Source organism: Sorghum bicolor, chromosome 6 (genome assembly GCF_000003195.3).
Source record: "Sorghum bicolor cultivar BTx623 chromosome 6, Sorghum_bicolor_NCBIv3, whole genome shotgun sequence".
Lineage (NCBI taxonomy): Eukaryota > Viridiplantae > Streptophyta > Magnoliopsida > Poales > Poaceae > Sorghum > Sorghum bicolor.
Genome location: NC_012875.2, coordinates 52,468,509 through 52,486,699, shown reverse-complemented (window position 1 = coordinate 52,486,699; position 18,191 = coordinate 52,468,509). Strand labels below are relative to the sequence as shown.

The 18,191-nt window shown below is 44.3% G+C and overlaps 3 protein-coding genes across 3 annotated transcripts; all 3 read left to right on the top strand.

Moving 5' to 3' along the window:
• Positions 288–1,782, top strand: LOC8055956 (ethylene-responsive transcription factor 2). The gene has a single exon (XM_002448235.2). The coding sequence runs from the start codon at positions 431–433 to the stop codon at positions 1,310–1,312; it is 882 nt and encodes a 293-aa protein (XP_002448280.1). The 5' UTR covers positions 288–430; the 3' UTR covers positions 1,313–1,782.
• LOC8055955 (oleosin Zm-I) lies at positions 4,543–5,414 on the top strand. Its single transcript, XM_002448234.2, has one exon. It carries the CDS (start codon positions 4,657–4,659, stop codon positions 5,137–5,139), a length of 483 nt encoding a protein of 160 aa, XP_002448279.1. The 5' UTR covers positions 4,543–4,656; the 3' UTR covers positions 5,140–5,414.
• LOC8055954 lies at positions 7,973–16,931 on the top strand. The gene is made up of 11 exons (XM_002448233.2): positions 7,973–8,487; positions 9,907–10,247; positions 11,490–11,564; positions 11,686–11,788; positions 12,363–12,451; positions 12,773–12,884; positions 13,185–13,238; positions 13,339–13,387; positions 13,969–14,069; positions 14,184–14,299; positions 16,313–16,931. The coding sequence occupies exons 1-11, from the start codon at positions 8,086–8,088 to the stop codon at positions 16,638–16,640; spliced, it is 1,770 nt and encodes a 589-aa protein (XP_002448278.1). The 5' UTR covers positions 7,973–8,085; the 3' UTR covers positions 16,641–16,931.

The following is an 18,191-nucleotide window of genomic DNA, read 5'->3' as shown; positions in this document are numbered from 1 at the left end:
CATCGCTGACGCACGCCACCGGACCGCTTGCTAATCCGATCCTTCTAATCTAATCTAACCAACGGCCGGGCGCGGAAAGCGAGCGGGCCCTCCCCGCAAACTGCTCGACTACTAGATTGCAGTCAGCAGCACTAGTGTTAGCATTAGCGTCGCCTAACTGGGCCGCGACCCCTGCTTATTTTAATTTTTACCCCGAAAAAAAAAAAACCCATTCCGTCACGTGGCTCCAGGGTAGGAAAGTTCAACGAACCGCGACGCCGGTGTGAACCCTCGTCCGGCTATATAAACCGGGCCCCCGGCCCAGCCCTCGCCGTTCAACTCCATCACTTCTTCCATTCCCATTTCCCCATTCGACAAACAGCTCACTCCCTCCTAGCTTCGTCAGCTCATAAACCAAACAGAAAGAGAGCTCGATTCCAGGAAGGAAAGGATGCTGCTGAACCCGGCGTCGGAGGCGTTGGTGCTGGACACCATCCGGCAGCACCTGCTGGAGGAGCCAGCGGCGGCGGCGGCGGGGGACGAGAGCTTCGGGAGCCTGGTGGCGGACCAGTGGAGCGGCTCGCTCCCGTTCCGCACCGACGACGCCGACGACATGGTGGTGTTCGGGGCGCTGCAGGACGCCTTCGCCTACGGCTGGCTGCCCGACGGCTCCTTCGCGCACGTCAAGCCCGAGCCGGCGCTGTCCCCGGACTCCCACTCCTACTCCTACTCCTACGACGGCTCCTCCTGCTGCTTCGGCGGCCTCCTCCTGGACCCGGCGGAGCCGCTGACGCCCAGCAGCGAGGCGGCCGCCACGCCCAGGCGGGAGGCGGCCGCGGCGGCCGTGGCCAGGGGCAAGCACTACCGAGGGGTCAGGCAGCGGCCGTGGGGCAAGTTCGCGGCGGAGATCAGGGACCCCGCCAAGAACGGCGCGCGCGTCTGGCTCGGGACCTACGACACCGCCGAGGACGCCGCGCTCGCCTACGACCGCGCCGCCTACCGCATGCGCGGCTCCCGCGCGCTCCTCAACTTCCCGCTCCGCATCGGCTCCGAGATCGCCGCCGCGGCCACCGCCGGGGACAAGCGGCCGTCGCCCGAGCCCGCCACCTCCTCCTCGGACTCGTCCTTCTCGTCCTGCTCCTCCACCACCTCCTCGTCTTCGACCAGCGGCTCGCCCAAGAGGCGGAAGCGAGGCGAGGCCGCCGCCGCCAACATGGCCATGGCGCTGGTGCCCCCGCCTTCCCAGCTGAACCGGCCGGCCCAGCCTTGGTTCCCTGCCGCGCCGGTCGAGCAGGCGGCGATGGCGCCGCGCGTGGAGCAGCTCGTCATCTAGCCCTGCGCCGATCGGTCAGAGCCAGCCAGCCAGCCACCGGGCACCGCGGCGAGGCAATGAGGCGTGCCGCGACGGATGATGCGCCAGCCAAGGCTCCTACGGGACAAGGAGCTGCGCGGCACTTGCGCGGTGCACGAATGCGACGGGGGCGCGCGCGCGCGCGCATCCCGGTGACAGCTCCAGCGGATGGAATGCGATAAGCTCGGGAGCAATTGGATTGGGATCCGGACGAGCTCCGCTCCGGATGCCGCTGTTGCTCCTCCGTGCAACTCGCGCAAGTGGAACGGAAGAAGCTGTCTGTGTGTAATCAAGTGTCTTGTCTGCGAACGAATTTTTCGGTATATGCGTCGTTGTCACTTGTCAGGGTGGGGTGTGGTTGTGATGTGCTGCTGATAAAAACTGTACAGACAAAAGAAAAAACGTAGGGAGACGATGAGATCAAGAACAATCTGCTTTGTTCGTTGGTACCACCAATGAGTGCGCCATCATCATCTGATAAATATCCAGCGGCTAAAAACAGGCGCGCAAGTCAACAGAACAGCGACCTGAACTCATGACACGAAATCGAAATCCCATGCCGAAATCGTAAATCAGCCCCCTGAAAGTCTAAAACCAAAATTGTTAAGAGCCCAGCAGTAACCAAACGCTGACGTAGTAGGAAGGTGGGTTGCCCACGGCAGCGATATATCGAGAGGTGGTAGCACAGCTCCAGCTTGAAGATGTACGAGTACATTGGATTTGGAGTGTAAAGATAAAAAACAAAACGAAAGGGTTTAACCATGGCCGTGTTTAGTTCCTGCATTGAAAAATTTTATGATATTGTAGCACTTTGATTTGTTTGTAGTAATCATTATCTAACTATAGACTAACTAGCTTCAAAAGTTTTGTCTCGTAAATTCTGATCAAACTGTGTAATTAGTTTCGTTTTGGGTGGAAGTAAACAAGGCTCATATGCGTGTTCGCTCATTTGAAATAGGAAACAAATCTGTCAGAGTGCCGACTGCCGAAGGATAGCTCGGTGGAGCAAGTGGCGCGAAGGCGTCAGCGTCGCCATCTTGCTGCTGCTTTGCGGTGGTACTGGAGAGAGACGAAAGGGAGAAAGACGCAGCACAACACAAGCAAGCGATGAAAGAAGCTGGAGCGCTCGTCTTTACTCCTAACGAAACGAGATAAAAATCAGAGCCCCACCCACGTAAGTACGTGCTTATCCTCGACTTGTGTAATCTAAAGAGGGATAAGCATGCGTCCGTCACTCGTCACAGTGGATTACAGGAGGAGGAGGAGGCGGAGGATTACCCTCACTGATGACTGATCCCAGCTAGGCAGTATCCACCACAGCGTTGTCGTGTTGCGCAACAGCTGGACTTGGGCCACGGGCCGAGGGAGTAGTATATATGAGATGTTTATTTTTCTTTTTCTTTTTCCAACTTGTTGGGTATTCTGGTTCTGGGTGGAAAGGGGGGCATCAAAATTCAAAAAGAGAAAAAGGTGTATATGATCCGCCTACTTGCCGGTCGATCAGTATGGCACCTGACTGAGTACAGGTCATGGGGGCAAAAGCAGGCCACTGTTTCATGAATAGTGGAGTGGGTCATGAACTCATAATGTGTTTTTATTAGCATGATGAAATGAAAAAGGTACGGAAAGGAGAAGAGAGCTAGCGATACAAAGGCACGCTTAGTTTGGCATTTTGGAGTGGAAAGGGCTGTACTTCGATTTTTTTTTCCTTGCAAAAAGGCGTATTTGGTTTAGGCCTTGTTTAGTTCCCCAAAAATTTTGCAAAATTTTTCACATTCTCCGTCACATCGAATCTTTAGACGTATGCATTGAGTATTAAATATAAATAAAAATAAAAACTAATTGCACAGTTTGGTCGAAATTGACGAGACGAATCTTTTGAGCCTAGTTAGTCTATAATTGGACAATATTTGTCAAATACAAACGAAAGTGATACTATTCCTATTTTGCAAAAAAAATTGGAAGTAAACAAGCCCTTAATTGGAGCGGAACTGTTCCCATCGAAGTACTACGGTATAGCACCAAGCAAATGCAGCTGTGCACAGGGCAAGCTGCCAAAGGAGTGGCAGGGCACCAGCCACATAGGTTTGACGTGGAAGGCATTGTCCTACGCAATGAGAATTTTAGGTCCCGATTAGCAAAGCTCCCAAGCTTATTGTGGACTAAATCCAATAAGAACTCTGCTAAACAGAGTTTTTTTTAGAGAGAATTGATTTTCTGTGTTGAATAATTTTTTGAAATGAACTAAGAGGCTGTAAAAAGTAGTTTCTATTGATTCTGTGTAGTCATTCTCTACTGTGATTTTAAGAGTTTATATTAAAGAATCGAAGAGAATCACTGTAAGTCACATAATCACTTTTCACCAAGAATCAGAATTAGATAGAGCTTCACCAAACATGCCCTTTACCACGAACACACTTGAAGCGAAGCAAATTTGCAGCCAAAATCTGGAAGATCGATTTTGACCGGTAGAAGAAACTGATCTTATGTGTCACCGCTCCACCTAGTCCAATAAGAACGGGGAGGGACACAATAATGTCGAAATTAGGTGCCCAGCTTGATGCTAGTAGTAGCTTAGCTTCAGTGGTTCATCTCGAAAAGCAAGGCATGCTAGCTGCTAGCAGCGGTTTGAACGGCTCCAAAACGTTGATTCCTGTCTCCCTTTCGCCTAGTATCCTCGTCAGAGCTTTTCAGTTTCCAAGGCCTCCTGACTTTACACGCCAGCATCGGAATCAGGCGAAGTCCATACTGTACCAAACACTTCTTTTTTTAATTAATAAAAAAAAGAAGAAAAATGGAGCATATGGTGTGAGGTGAACGAATGGGCCAACGGGCACACAAATTATTGCATGGACCCAGACTATTGCAAGCCTGCTAATAGCGAGACACGGAACTGGACTTCAGAGACACGCAAGGCAAGAGAGAAAAAAAGCCCAGACTACGGCCCACATGAGATTCGGCCCCGTCACCTTCACCTCCGTCCTCCGGCAACCAGCGGCCGATCCAAGTGAGCGTCCGTCCACAACCTCGTACGTATCGCCGCGCGGAAGCGGCGCGATCGCGCAACGCACGCCTTGTCGTCTCGTCGACACCCCCCCTACACAGGTGTCGCGCGGCTCCGGACACGAGTCTCGCATGCGTCCCACGCGGCGGCGCCAGGTCCCGCCTCCGCGCATCCCCACGCCCTCTATAAACGCCCCGCTCTCCCTGGCCCTCGTCCACCTCACTCGTAGCCGTAGCATCAGCTGCAGCAGGCGCTCTGGGCAGTGTGCGCACGTGGTGGTACTACCTAGCTCGCTCTGCTAAGCTAAGCTAAGCAGCTTGCCATGGCGGATCACCACCGGGGCGGGACGGGAGGTGGCGCGGGTGGCTACGGCGACTACAACCGTGGGGGCGGCGCCGGCATGTACGGCGAGTCGCAGCAGCAGCAGCAGAAGCAGGGCGCCATGATGACGGCGATCAAGGCGGCGACGGCCGCGACCTTCGGCGGGTCGATGCTGGTGCTGTCCGGGCTGATCCTGGCGGGCACCGTGATCGCGCTCACGGTCGCCACCCCGGTGCTGGTGATCTTCAGCCCGGTGCTGGTGCCGGCCGCCATCGCGCTGGCGCTCATGGCCGCCGGGTTCGTCACCTCCGGCGGCCTCGGCGTCGCCGCGCTGTCCGTCTTCTCCTGGATGTACAAGTACCTGACGGGCAAGCACCCGCCGGGCGCCGACCAGCTGGACCACGCCAAGGCGAGGCTGGCGTCCAAGGCCCGCGACATCAAGGACGCAGCGCAGCACCGCATCGACCAGGCGCAGGGGTCTTGAGATGCACACGCGCGAGAGCGGACCGCGTGTCATCCTGCTCCTGGATACCGCGCGCGCGGGGTGGCGTACGTACGGCGGCGGCGCGCGACCACCGCCGGCGCGGCATGGCCCTACGGCTGCCGCTGCTGCTACGTACGTACTATACGCTGCCGTAGAGTCTTGGTCGCCGTGCTAGCTCTAGCTAGTCGTTATATGTGTTGTGCTTTATTTGTATGTGCATGTGTGTCGTCTTGTTGGTACATGCAGTGTAGTATGCTGTACTGTATGCGTCTTTCTTGATCGGAGTGAAGGATGTACTGCATGCTCGATGTCTAGGTTGGATGTCATGTTTATGATGATGGAGGAATAAAATGCAGTGTTCAAGCGATCGAGATGCTACGGTTTCCCGGACCATCATGCGATTTGGAGATTTCTTCGCGCTTTTTTTTAAAAAAAAAACAATACAGCAAACTTTATTCATTGATTGTGAGTGCTGTTAGCACAGCTCCAGAACTCTCTCATGATCGAGCCAACACTTCCACCACCTTCATTTTCTTCAAAAGCTACATTAACATTCACCATAACCTTACTCCCAGGACCAGGAGGCCTTTTCCATTCTTGCATTAATCTTGAAGTTTTCTTCATTACCAGTTTATAATTCTTTGGTCAGTGCCGCAATGGCCATGGCAAGACCTCAATGGTGGCTAGATGGTCTCTCCATAAACCACCTGTCAATTTATAATTTCTTTGGCTCTTTGCAACAATAACCTGGCTCGTGATACCAATCACGTGGTGGTGCAGTGGACGTCTCGTGGCGCGGCGGTGGTCACCCAGTAGCCAGGAGCTCGTCCTCCTCCCGCTGGAGTCCACATGTGGTACTACCGCTGAAATAGTCCTCTGTTCCTCCTTTCGCCAGGAGCTCGAGAACGAATCTGGCGCATCTGGTCTTCCTCTAGCGAATCTGGCAAATCGGCAGCCGTAGCATGGCGACCATCTTTTCGAGCATGCCGCCGTGATGGGAGCTCCTCTTCAGGAGTGGTCAGTGGTGGCCGAGCTTCTCTTCTTCGTGGGCGGCAGGAGCGATGGCCTTGCCGAGGTGCTTTCTAGGAGGCCGTGTCAGGCAATCCATGCTCGCTGAGGTGCTCGTCGTGCTAGCAATTGGTGCCACCGTGCTCGTCGTGCAATCTTTGCCGTGTGTTGCCCGTTGCTCGCCGCTGCCGTGTGCTGCTGCTCGCCTAGGATGTTCATCACATGTTCGACGAAATCTCTCCAGGGGGTAAGCTTATCAATTCGAAGAGGCAACCAAACACGAACGTGAGGCTAGCTAGGCTTCCATAATATAGACATTAGTTTGGTGGGAGTAGACTAAAGCTACCCACGCTAAAATTCTAGTCATACTAGGGCCTTGTTTAGTTGCATTTTTTTTTACAAAATAGACACGTAGCACTTTTGTTCGTTGGATAAATATTGTCTAATCATAGATTAATTAGACTCAAAAGATTTGTCTCGTAAATTACAGATAAATTATGTAATAAACTATATAATTAGTTATTTTTTAATATATATTTAATACTATATATATGTGCCACCATATTTGATATGACAAGAAATCTAAATAATTTTACAAAATTTCTCGTGAACTAAACAAGACCTAGAAGTTGACAGAAACTAAAGACACCCTATCATTCCATCTTCAGCTAAAGCCCAAAAAATAAACGTGGACCAGGGCTGAACACAAGTAGTACTAATTATATTCCTTATGTCAATTAGAGTATCAGAAAAGAAAAAAACATAAACTCTAAAAAAAGTATATATTTTTCGAGTGAAATAATTAATGAGGTTCTTGGAAAAGCACAGCATGCCTAAATGAACAAATTGTCAAGCAACAAAAGAAACTATACACTATAACGTACACCATGGGTCAGATGTCAATACTTGGTATCTATCGATGTAACAGCATATAAGAACTTCAATTCTTTTAAAAAAACTTAAGACTTTCGAGAATCCCTCCGCCACCGTTTGTGCCAGGACACCCGGGACCAGTGAGGGAATACGATGACACCCAGAACACTTAGGCTCTGTTTGCTGATCTGAATCATAGCTGAAATTATTGTTGAAATTATTGTTGTCTGATTTATTATAAAAAAACTACTACTAATAAATAAAAAAAATACGGCCGGCAAAACGAGCAATCTTAGGATCGGATGGGCTCCATAGATCAGCGGATCGGATGGCAAATCGTCAGAGGCAGCTAGACATACCGCGAATCTCTAGGATCGGATGGGCTCCATAGATCAGCCGTGAAGATGAATGAGCCCCAACCCTGGAACTGTCAAGACAAATGTGCTCTGAGAAAATCTTAGGCCTTGTTTAGTTTTCTCCAAAAGTCAAAAAAATTTCAAAATTTCCCGTCACATCGAATCACATGTATAAAATATTAAATATAAATAAAAATATAACTAATTGTTATAATTTACGAGATACATCTTTTAAATCTAGTTAGTCCATGATTAGATAATAATTGCTAAATAAAAACAAAAATGCTACAATACCTAAAAACTTTTCACCTCGTCCACTAAACAAGTCCTTATAGCTTACTTCCTCTGTCACAAAATAACTATCATTCTCGCTTTACAAGAAATAACTTTGATTAAATATATATTAAAAAATATTAATATTTACATAATTAGTATTATTGGAAAGATCTTTAAATCTAGTTTTTTAACAAATTTATTTGAAGATATAAATATTATACTTATTTTTATAAATCAAGTCAAAATTACACCAGAAAAAAAATGACACTTAATTTGGGAAAGAGCGAGTATACCCATTAGCCACCGCCGCGGGGCGTCCTGCTCGTTGCTCCCACCATTTTGCGTTTTGCCCTCAAACTCAGAAAATTCAAGCTCAAACTCGTGCTGTCGTTCCCCTCTCCTCCCCCAGCATCCCAAGTTGAGGAAACAGGAGATGGCAAGAGACGGGAAGGAGACTAGGCGCCGGAGCCGCAAGAGATCCCGCGACGCCTCCCTCTCCCCCTCCTCGGATTCCGACTCCCCTTCCTCGGCGTCCTCCCCAAGCAGCAGCCCTGAGCGACGGAGCCGCAGCAGCAAGCGGAGTAGATCATCCTCATCGCACCGCCACCGCCACCGCCACAGCCGCAAGGACAGCGGCCGGTCGCGGAGCTCCCGCGACGAGGACCGCCGCCGCCGGCATCGGAGAAGACGGGACCAGGAGAGAAAGCGGCACGGTGGGGATGGTGGCGGGTCCTCCGACTCCCAATCGTCGGAGGAGGATAGGGCGGAGGAGGCGCGGGAGATCGTCCGAGATATCCTCAGGGAATTGCCGGCCGTAGCCGGAGAGCTTCGCCAGGTAGGGTTTCTTATATTTTTTATTTATTTTTAGCCTAGAGTTGTAGTTTCGGAAAGTTGAACAACGGGCCATGTCTGGGCTTCCACAATTACAGTGCTAGAAAATCTGTAAAACACAGTTACTTTATACGAATGCAATAACTCTGCATCCATAGATAACCCACATATACTACATGTGAGGGCGATGATTTGTGATTGTGTTCACTCTCTGGTACTTTTTACGTACAAGCCTGCAGTAGCTATAAGATTCCTACGGAAATGCAGCAGAGTCTGAAATGATTCCTCCTTCCATACTAAGTGACATAGAATAGAAGCTTCATGATATGTCATGCAATCATCCTAACTTTTTCTTGATTCCAAAATAGAGCTCCTGCTCTGCTTCTTATTTTCTGAGAGAAGCGATTCTCTTGGATTCTCTGAGATAAACTATAGACTAAAAGTGATTCTTGGCTAGTAGTGAATCAGGGGAAGCTAATTTTTTCAGCTCCTAGCCTCCTAGTTCACTTCCTGGAAATCATCCTAATATAAACTATATTTTTTGTTTTGTATTCTTGATGCTTGGTTGATGTGCTTATAATCAAGAACCAAAACGCATGGCATAATGTTCAATCTGAAAGATATAATGATAATGAATATATTGGCAGTTACAACTGTTACTTTTGAATCATGTATGTAGGCTGAGTTATTTCAACTCGTGTCTCCTGAAATTAATGTGGATGTATAATTTCTTACTAACTTCCATTGTCGAGTTAGTTCAACTCTGCCATTTCAACCAGCAGTTGTCATGCTGAAAATCAGCAACTGTGACTGGCAGAGTTACCCTTTATCTTTGTGATCAATTTGCATGACGAAAATTTGAGCTTCTTTCTGGGTGCATTTTTTTATACATTGAGTCTTTGAAAGTTAAATAAAATTTTATATTTATACTGCCTTTTTAGGCTTCTAAATGGCATAATAGTATTGACGTTACTTAATACTTAATAACATGATATATTTATGTATTAGATATGTATAGAAGTGGCTGTATGTGTTCTGAATAGCACTTATATTCATTATTAGAGCTCTAGGCCCAAATATATACAGGTACAGTTATTAGCAAATATACACCAAACCCCTTATACAATGGGGAAATACAAATATTTATAAGACATCTAACAGTATGAAACATTATTCTAGCTATTAGCTTCATACTTACTGTTTTCTATTGACTATGGTGGCTTCATTTGTCCAAAAGTATTGGTTACATTAACTCTCTTCAATTTTTAATATGCCACTGAAAATAAAATGTGAAGTCTGCAATCTATTTGTGCTGTAATATTATTTTTCCTGAATATATTTAATGTGTATATTTGTACCACATGCTTTTTTAGTGTAATTTTTATGTTCTGTCCTTAAGATAACTCATGATGCGAACTTTCAGCTTCTCCAAATGATAGACAGTGGTGAAGGCATTGATATTTCTGGAATTTCTGACAAGCCATTGGTGAAGCGCTTGAAGAAACTTTTCCGATCTCTGAGACTGAAAGAAAGTGCAAGTGGGGCTTACTTGCTGCCTCCAAAAAATGTTCCTACACTTGATATTGTTGGATCATTACTATTAGCAGGTTCCAAACTTTCAGACAACAAAAGTGAAAAGTCAGTATCACCATATAGAGAAGAACTACCACAGGCTAACTTTGATGTGCAAAATAAAGATAAAGATGACTCTATTTCCGAAGAGCCGAAAATTATTGGTGTGGAAGAGGAACCTCCTAAAAGAAGGTAACATTGGGTGTCACAATTTATTCTGCTGCAGTATTCCTGATAAATTTCATTGCATACATGTAAATATGATAGAAGTATTCTTGGCCATATACTTATTTGGTTAGATAGTTGCATCAGATGTGTTCTTCTTTCAGTTACTTTAGGTAACAACAATACATGAGTTTTTCAATTACTGCATGTTAATGTCTGCTTCACTATAATGCCAGAGTATCCCACATTCCCACTATTAGCATATATTCTTGATGCTGGTGTGCAGGAGCAAGGACATGATCATATCCCCACTGAACGAAACCTAGCGAGACAGGTGGGTGTCAACTGGGTTGCGAGGATTCGTCACCACTTGCCCCTCCCATGAGGGGCTATGATGAACCTTGCCACCGTGCATCATGGCCCTCCTGTCCGTCCCCATCTAGCGAGTTTGTGGATACCAAATAGGAATTGCCTTCCCCCCCTCCCCCCCCCCCCCCCCAATAGTTAGCTTCCTAAAACTTGAAAATCGGGTGGGAGGGGGGGGGGGGGGGAATCGCACGAAAACCTCCAGGACAGACCCCATCACCATCTGTTGGCTGCCTCTGGCCATTGCCATAGACCCCCATCCCCAGCCATCCCATGAACTTGTCCCGCGCTCGACCTCTCCCTTGTGGCAGCACTCCACCTCCCCCTTTCTCTGCTTCTCCATGTTCCACGCCAGGGCCAAGCGCTGCCAGGCTTCGATGTCCTTCGTCTCGTCCCCTGCTAGGACCAAGTGCCACCAAGCCTTGACGTCCCTCGTCTCGTGTGGTCGCGCCATTAAGCTACTGTAGGCTACATCAGGACCGAGCCTGCCCACGAAGAGCAGTCTTCATGGCCCATGCGCTTCATGCTTCGATAACCGTGGCAGCCATAGCCATATCAAACCTGCATAGTGATCGACGAGGTCTTTATGCTCCCATGATTGATTCAAGTTGCGTTTTTTGGTTGCTTGATTGAGGTTGAGCTCTTGTGAGTAGTGAGTTGCTGTGAGTTCTTTGATGAGTTCTGCACATGCGGTGTAGTTGAAGTATATTGCTGCTGTGTTTTCTCTTGACATAACTGTTTTAGGTTCTAATGTAGTAGGTTTGGCGTTATGCTGTCTAGTGTGGCTGTGTGTTTATGGAATGCCCATTTCCTTCTTAAATTTGTTACCCGACACAACATGATTCTTTTCTTGTCTGATTACTGCCCAACTTGTTACCCAATGTAATGTTTTGCTCTGTGCAGGGTAATCGGTCCTGCAATGCCATCTCGTGAATTACTGGCTGCAGCAGCTGAAATGACAGAGGCTCTTAGGTGCCGGTAATGATCTATTCTTGTTTTGAGTCTGATATGTTCTTGTTTTTAGTCTGATATGTTTAGCTTAGATTCATGTGTCAAACAATGGTTAGGCAAAATTTCATTCATTTAATGTCCTAACCAGGGATGCTGAACTGGAAGCCGATGATGATTTGCTCATAGGCCCCCCACCGCCAGCTGTAGTCGCTGAAGCTGCATCTGCAAATGAAGCTGAGCGATTTGAAGAGGTACATTGTCAGTAATGATATTCCACCATTAATAGTTTTGGAGCAATGCAGTGCCAAGTACCTATGTTATTTTAAAGTTCATCCATTCTTTTGCTGTGCACTTTCTCGAGTTATCTTTGCTGTTTGCAATTTTCACAGCAGTTAGTATAATGTGTCCTCATTGATCCTTGCTATGTGCTTTTCCTATTTACCTTGCAATCAGCTAGTCTCTGCTGCCTATGGGGTCAATTTGTTATTCTGGATGATAACACATATATTTTAATATTTGATCCTAGCACAAATTGTGGTTAATATGTGCCACTTTGCTTGTATAACTGTAATCGACATTATAAACAACTTTCAGGTCCTGTTGTGATACTTTGGGATTAGGATCTAAAGGATTTTGCGAGTTCTCCTTTTGATTGATTAGAAGGCGAAGTTCTTTCTTGTAGTTTGTTTCTGTCACTTTCAATAAACATCTAATGAACAACATGATTATTTTCTGAATTCTAATTTCCTTTTTCAATTAAATATCTAGTTTTGCTTTAATACGTTCCAGCAATTTGTTGACCTTTCTTTTGGATGTTTTTGGTAGGTTACTCGAATATTGGCAGCTGACACAAATTCACCTTATGATGTTCTGGGGGTAAATTGGAAGATGTCAACTGATAACATGAAGAAAAGGTGTTTGTATGCTCTTCATTTTCACAGCTAATTTGTTTTAATAATAAAAATGTTACCTCAAATCTTACTGCAAAGATAATAGAATGGTTCATGTAGTATTTGTTCTGTAGGTTGTTGGGAGTTGGGACTATTGTTGACACAAATAGTGAAAATTCATAGCAGTACCTTTTAGGCTTTTACAGGTCTTGCTACAAGTGCCCATGAAGAAAGTGGCTCCATTTTGTTATCTATGTCATAAACCTATCACATCATGCTACATTAGTTATGTTTTGCTTTTCTATTTTCTGCTTAAGTGACTAATCCTCCTATTTTATACTGTAGGTATTGGAAGTTGTCCCTTTTAGTGCACCCGGACAAATGTCCTCATCCTTTAGCACAAGAGGCATTCGTGAAATTAAATAATGCCTTCAAAGACTTACAAGACCCTGATAAGGTACATGAGTTTTCCACACACTGAAACTAGGTTCATCTTTCTATCGAAGTTCACTTGCAGAATTTTGCCAAGTACAGAACCACTATTACATTTGTCTTATTTGGAGAAAATAATATATATATATATATATATATATATATATATTGTGGCCATTAAAAAAGATACTATTGAAGAGATAAAAATTTTGATGAAGTTTCCAGCTTAGTTTGTCTCTCTTTTCATTGATTAGTAAAAAATCAATGCCCCCCCTCCCTCAATGTAGCTTACATTTTTTATTTCTGGCATTTTCTTGATTTGCAGAGAGGTGCAATAGATGAGAAAATAAAAAAGAAAGAGGAGATGGAACAATTTGAGGTAAACTTCTTACTTCTGTAGAATATCTGTTGCTTACTGATTGGTCAGAATGAAACAGATAAGTATTTTATTCTGTTTATCCCATTTCTTTACTTTTTAGATTGAGCTTAAAGCAATGCGTGAGGCTGCGGAATGGAGACGGTTACAAGGTAAACTATTGCAATACCAATATCAATATTCCAAAATAAATTTAGATATAATTTGATGCTATGTACTGTAGCATGTAGCAACATTCTTTTTGGGGTACAAATTTCAATCTACAGTTGTTCTTTATATGAGAAGATCTTACTGGCTGCTATGAATTCCTATGCAGAATATCACTTAGGCAAACAACACAACATTATCAAATTAACTATCATAATAACAAAAATGATTTTTTGTCTCTAATTACATACTAGCTTCCAAATCAAACACTGTTGAATGGACCTCTGGCTTCTCCATAAAGCTTGAATTATAAGATAAAGTAAATTTCACATACTACGCTCCATGCACATGCTGGTGATTGTGTTGACTATAATAGTTATGTGTACTTTAGCCCTGTGCACAATACACTTACCACCATAAGATGTTGTAACCTCTTTTTCAATTTTTTTGTCTGCTTGTGCGCCCAGATTTGATGTACGTGATTTCATTGATCATTATATTTTTGTTCAAAGTTTGTCATAGCTGGTAATTGTGAAGATATTGGATGTCAAGGATAAATATGATGTCATCCTCTTTTTGCTTGCAGGTGTATCACTTGCAGGTGATGATGAACTTTTAGCAGGTCCAAAAGAGTCACAGGCACCTAAGAGAGATGAATGGATGACCACATTGCCACCAGAGAGAAAAGTAAATGATAGAAATATTTACTTATGTAATTTTCTTTTATCTACAATCCACCAAAGTATGCTTACTTTATTGTGATATCTTATATATATATATGTATTTTTTTTCTTGTCACAGGCAGGAGTGCCGATGCATTCAACTAAATCATTTAGTATGAATGGTAAAGAAGGACGTGGAGACACAAGTGTCTGGACTGATACCCCTCTTGATAGAGCACAAAAAGCACAACAAAGGTATGCTTACTGTTTTTTTCCTCGAATTACGCAGGAGAGTTCTGTGTCATTTCACTACTAGAGGAAAAAGAGTAAAAGAGCAAGGTGAAAACAGCCCCCCCAAAAACGCCACACAAACCTGGTTGTCTACACGCCACATGCTACTGACTAAAGAACACGACCAAGGGGATCATACTGCCAACCAGAAAAGTCACCAAGTGCTACATTCATCATCGACCTTGTGCAGAAGATTCTGAATATTAGTGGGAGCTCCCTCAAACACAAGCATTCTTAAATTTCCATAATTCCCAGGTCACCAAAATAATAAGGGAATTAAGCCCCTTGCAAATCTCTTTGAGGGAGTTTCTGATGGTGTTCTCCCACGGTCCCACCATCTGAAGAAACGAGTTGCATCAGCTGGAGGTGCCAAAGTCGCCATTGGAAGTTTCTGAAACACCAAAGTCCAAACCTGCTGGGTAAACACACAAGAGATTAGGATGTGCTGGATTGTCTCCTCAGCCTGATCACAAAAGGGGCAAGCAGGCTGGTGGGGCTGCCTGCGCTTGGCGAGGCGATTGGCCGTCCAACACCAGTTATTGATGGCTAACCAAAGGAAGAACTTGCATTTGAGAGGGGCCCAGCTTTTCCAAAATTTTCCAGGGACCAAACTTGATAGTTCCCAAGAAAAAGGCAGTGTAGGCTGACTTGCTAGAGTAGGATCCAGATTTTGTAGGCTTCCAATGGTGCTGATGAGGGACACTCAGTTGCAAAAACCACACCGCCCACCAAATCCAGAAAGCAACGGAATTGCGCAGGAATAGTAGATTGATTATGAGGAGGCAATAATACAATGATATATAGGCAAGTATTGTCCTAGGGTTTTCTTCTTCTTTTTTGGCTAATAGAATCTGGGCCAACGAGGGGCATCCTTGCCTACAACAAATCATCAATCAACCTTACAGATCATGCATGGGCGCAATGCCTAAAGGGCCAACCGAACTAAGTCCCTCTCTAGCTGTGTAACACTTATGAAGCAGTTTAGTTCTTTTTATGATAGTTTGTTATTTTTCATGCCTGCTAGTGCAGTGGCAATACTGGTAAAGAGAATTATTTGGCATCAGTAATTCAGTACACAGGACAAAAAGGCCACATAGCAGCTGAGTTGGCAATAGTGCATTGCAATCTACATGCAGAGCCATCACACTAAGCAATATTCAAATTCCACTTCCATATAGAAGTTGTCGAAATCAACTTTGCTTTTAGCAATGACAAAAAATGCAAAATATCACACAAACTTGCAGCAACTGCGCACTGAGGCAAAAATAATGGCATTTCTGTATCATGTGGTTGCCGTCCCTGAACAACCTGAAGGCTGCTACTATTTTAATGACTAATGACTGGTTCCTCCTTGAAACTAGATAAAACCTAGTTGAAATTTTGAACTTTGAAGAATTTCCAGCAGTAGGCTAACACCAGGAGCGGGAAGTTCCAGGTTAAAACTAGTTAAAGGCATGAATGTTACAAGTTTTGTAGAACATTGGTTTGCATATGTAGTTGTTTCACTTAAATATTATAGACTTGCACATTATTGCGTCAATATGCCCACTACTAATAACAAATCATGAAAATTAAATCATCCTTTTGTAAAACAAGCTTTTGTTGATCATTGTAAGATAGTTAAGCAGGATTGAAGTTAGTGTTTCCATGTATTGTCACTTATGTATACCATGCTATAGTATTTCAATGGTCGAACGGTAGAAATATAATGGCAGTAGTACATAATGCCTTTTGCTCGTATGACAATGGAAGCGTAAGTGCATGGATTGGATGTCACAAACTTAATATAAACCAGCTGATTGTAAACTGTTTTCGTTGCCAACTAATTAAACTCATGGAATCTGCCATCGTTGTTTGAGTCAGCAGGCAAACAACATTGTAATGGAGGCATCAGTTTGCTTACGCGTTGTCCCCATTGCATCTTTAAATAATACCAATACCAATGTACATGGGCTAATGGATTAGACTCTCTTGCAGCTATCTAGAAGCCTACAATAAGACAAAGGCGATTGCAGAAGGCGAGGATGTAAAGAGCAAAAACCCGGATGCTTCAATTGTAGATAAGTACAATACCTCCAAAAGATCAGTGTCTCTTGTGCAGAAGCACCGAGAGAGTAAAAAGGAGAAAAAGAAACAAAAACAGCACGAGAAAGAAGAATGGGAGGGAAACCACCCATGGAAGCCATGGGACCGGGAGAAGGATCTGACTGCTGGGCGCCAAAAGGTAGCTTTAGACCCAGAGAACATGTCACAAGGATTAACTTCCCGTTTCGCATCTGGTTCTGTTCAGAGGAACTTCCTGTAAGCAGTATGGAAAGATACTCCTGGAGCATAGCCTAATCGATGATTAATATATCCAGTTACATCCTTTCCGGCAGATGGCAAAGATATTACTGACACGTAAAAACGAGTTATGTTATCAAGGATAATCATCTTGTAAGTTGGTGCCTGTTATGTTTATTTTCTCAGTGTATTATCTGGTAAGCTAAAATGATGTCATAGTTTGTTCGAACTATACAATAACTTTTTCAATAGTTCTTAGAATCGTAATTTCATTTTGATGATGCTAAAATGACTAGGTTATGGGGTTGGGTTACCATGGGCCTTTTTGTTTCTTTTTTTTATTATTGTGCGAAAAATGGGCATGGCTTTTCGGATGGTTTCTGATAGTTCATGGTCCCCTTGGATACAATACATACCCTGCTACTTCATACGTGCAGACTGCTACTATAAACTTGGATTTATAAAGTTTACTCAGTGATGTAACATCAACATGTACATTTTATGCCTAGTTAATCTATACCTAAATGTACAGATAGGGTAGCGCCTCACATTTGTAAAGTACTTAAGTCTTCTAACTACAAGTTTATTCACTTGATTAGATCCTTTAGGTTAGTACTGAGGTCCCTCCACTACGAGATTCACAGCTTGTTCGTTTGAGTTTATTTGTTGAATTTGTCTATTCAGTAATGTTTTTTTTCTTATAATAAATCAACGAACAGTACTTTTAGCCATGACTTTTCTACCAAGCGAATAGGCTCAACTTGAGTGTTTCTCCGACAGTCATAGTAGCTTTTATGGTTCCTTTATCAATATTATGTATTGCAGAATTTACAAAGTAGTCATTTTAGCTATAGCCTAGTTAAGAAATTAGCAAACCATCTCATGATCCAAATGGGCTGCAGTTGTGCAAGGGGCCAAATGCAGAGCAGACTTATCTGAGGAAAGAGCTAAATGGTCATCCAAAATCCAAATTAGTCTATTTTACTCATCGAATGTTTGGACACATATATAGACATATATAGATTACTAAATATATACTATTTAAAAAACTAAAAACACGACTAGAGAATAATTTGTGAGATGAATCTCTTGAGTCTAATTAGTCTATGATTGGATACTAATTACCAAATAAAATAAAAATGTTGTTAAATTTTAACACTCTCAACCAAACCCCTCTTTACTCTTTCGTTTGTCATTTTTCTCTTAACCTCGACATACGTGTCCCGCTGAAATGGGTCCCACAAAGCACATTAGGGTTTAGGACCCGGCATCCGGTATTGTTATATAAAATAGTAGGCAAAATTCCTAATTTTTCTATAGGAATCCGAACTCCACTGCCCTTGCATAAAACAGTAAGCAAAATCCTTTTTTTTTTAAAGAATCCCGACTGTAGAAATTCCCCGAGGGCCCAAACTGAAGCCTAGATCACAAACCTTCGATCCTATTCATGCCTCAGTCAATAGGCCACCATGTCACGGATAACCCACAATGCAAAGATACCAGTTTCAAGTCAAATGTTTAGTTGGGAGAGGCCGGGGTACATTAGTTTTTCTTTTTACTCGCTTGGTACATT